Source organism: Anarrhichthys ocellatus, unplaced genomic scaffold, assembly GCF_004355925.1.
Source record: "Anarrhichthys ocellatus isolate YVR2014 unplaced genomic scaffold, GSC_Weel_1.0 scaffold19, whole genome shotgun sequence".
NCBI classification, from domain to species: Eukaryota; Metazoa; Chordata; class Actinopteri; order Perciformes; family Anarhichadidae; genus Anarrhichthys; species Anarrhichthys ocellatus.
In genome coordinates this window covers 7064215-7066749 of record NW_022280049.1, presented here as the reverse complement: position 1 = coordinate 7066749, position 2535 = coordinate 7064215, and the positions used below count along the sequence as shown (strand labels likewise).

Below are 2535 nucleotides of genomic sequence, written 5' to 3'. Positions count from 1 at the left end.
GTGGGAGGCATAATGGAAGGGGGAGAGAGAGAAGAGTAACTGTACATGTTAAGGAGGAGGAGGAGAGGTGATGGGAGAGTGAGGCTTTAACAAAAGTCTTTTAAATTAAATCTTTTTTTCCGGGAACGGGGGGGTTGAGGCTGACACTAACAGCAACATGTTTCGAGGAAGAGGAGGATAGGGTGGAATGGGTGAGGAGAGGGGCGAAGATAGAGGGAAAAGGGATTTATTAACATTTCAGAAATGAGACGATGTTGCCTTTTAGACTACACAGGACTGTAGGAATTCTTCCTTTTATTCAAACACGGACAGAATCTGAGTAAAACATACTTTCAGAGCGCACAAACGCAACAGATAAGTCATTTTGGGGATCTAGAACAAACTGTTGTCTCCTAAACCAGCCCTAGTTTGGTGTTTTATGACAGCCATTACTAACAGCAACATTCTGAGGTGACACATCACAACACAGTCTAGTTTTTTGCTGCCTTATCCTTATTGAATTTCATCCAACTGTTTTCTACTGCCTTAAAAAGCTGCCTCGGTCAAGCAAAAGTAGCAAAGAGGTCTCAAGTATTGTAACCGCTCAAGATGATCTTGATTCGACCAACCAAACACTCTCAGAATTGTACCTGATATCTTTCTGGGTCAATCCTTCACGAGCAGGACAGTCGACTTAAAATCACTGTGAGATCACGAATACGTGGGGGGGGGGCACACTTCTTTGACAAACAATGCAGGGAGACCTCGGCAGCGATGTTTTTTCTGACAACGGAAAAAGGTCGTCGGGCAGATTGTCACGTATTGATTTAGAGGCTGTAGGATCCTCTTAAAAGCACTCTCCTACGAAGACGGGCCGTCAATGCGAGGCCCTTTTCTTTTTTAAATCATCTAATCCCGATGTAGACACACCCCCATCTATGCTTATCCACGTTTCCCTTCCGTGTGCAAATTCACAAACACCCAGTCTTATGTGCCGTATGGGACTTCAAGCTAGCCTAAAGAATTTCGTATTCTGTAATGAACACGTTTCAAAGTAAAGGCCCTTCTGTCTGTCTTCAATATCAGTATCACTGCCTCCGGTCTCAGAAGGGACGGGGAACACGATAAGAGAACTGGGACCCCTGTATTTCTGTACACGGCTACACATCCTGAGCCCGGGTGTGTAAGGGGAATGGCGATACGGGCTGCATGAAAACGCAGTAGAAAGCCATATTCACTATTTACTGTACACATAAGATGCAGAGTGCTTCACATTGAGATGGCTCCCTGCTGGGTCGAAGATGGAAGACTAAACTGTGCATAACGGCGCTACGAGGCCTTTGTAATAAGGCATCAATCCGCACGCCCGACTGTAGCAGCAAAGTCACTATACCGACCCTATTTTAACGCTGTAGTCTACTTTCGAGCTACGCTGTAAATACATCTGGATGCCATATGTAAAACATTCAGATCGGTGAGCATTTCAGACCAATCCAAGCTGACCTAATTGATCCGTCCAAGTCAGGAATTCTTCGTGTACGTTTTCATCAGCAGGATCAAGTGGCCGTTACAGGTGAATAACGTGGCATTACTGTAAAAAATAGCAGGAAAGGCTAGTCTGTGACAGGCAACCCGGACCCGTAGGTTCAACAAAAGCTGGGCAAAAAGAACACACGAACACTAGGATGACGCCCGTTATCTAAGCTGTTTATTCTGTTGAGGGGTGAGCGGGGTGGCGGGGTCATATCCCAGCACATAGTACGTTATCTGTTAGCAAATATCTGTGGCACTGTTTACCATTAGGTTAGCATCACGTGGCTCATTTAGTCGCTGTAATACATGTGAGACGACTGTACTGGCCTGCTGAGGGGAAAATTTTAAAAAAAAAGACATGTGCCTGCATTTCCTTCATACACTTAGCAGACCTGAATAAAATAACATGTGGTTTGGTATGATTGCAAAAGTAAAAGGAAGGTCTGATAAAGTTAGCCCGTAAATAGCATTTCTCATTACAGTTACTGTATGTATTTCACATATTACATTAAGCTCTCTCTGTTTCCTTGCTCACATCATTTGAAATCATTTGTATTTTATCCAGGTCTAACAGTTGAGAACACAAATGTACAGTATGTTTGCTTGCCTTCCTTTTACCCTGTACATAGTATGTTTTATTTTTTTATATTTTGATGCTTTTTGCAGTTGATGTGTGTCTTTCTTTTTATAACCCATGTTTGCTGTTGAAGGGATGCCTTGATATTTTGAAATTTACTCCGGTATATTCGTTTATCTGCAAAAAAATCACAATGTTAAAAAAAAAGGTTTGTGTATGTGACATTAAAGGGGCAATATACGACATTCAGAGCATTAATATAGCAGCAAACAACAATTTTAACTGCGTAAAGATATCATGAAGATATTTTTATCTGAGATAGCTACAAACAGCTGGCCATGTTGAGAGCCGTTGAAAGGCAATCGAAATGCTTCATATCTCGTATTATGCATCTTTAATAAATATCAGTGTGGGGAGTGAGTCCTTGTGAGACCAGGGCTCACTCT

General features: G+C 42.4%; 1 protein-coding gene across 1 annotated transcript in view; it reads left to right on the top strand.

Annotated features, from left to right (window-relative positions):
• Positions 1-1967, top strand: part of rab33a (RAB33A, member RAS oncogene family) — a 10879-nt gene extending 8912 nt beyond the window's left edge. The window contains exon 5 of the mRNA XM_031858064.1: positions 158-1967. Coding sequence (XP_031713924.1) covers positions 158-181 — 24 coding nt within the window. The 3' untranslated portion in view covers positions 182-1967. The remainder of the gene's footprint in view (positions 1-157) is intronic.
• Positions 1968-2535: the final 568 nt, after the last annotated feature.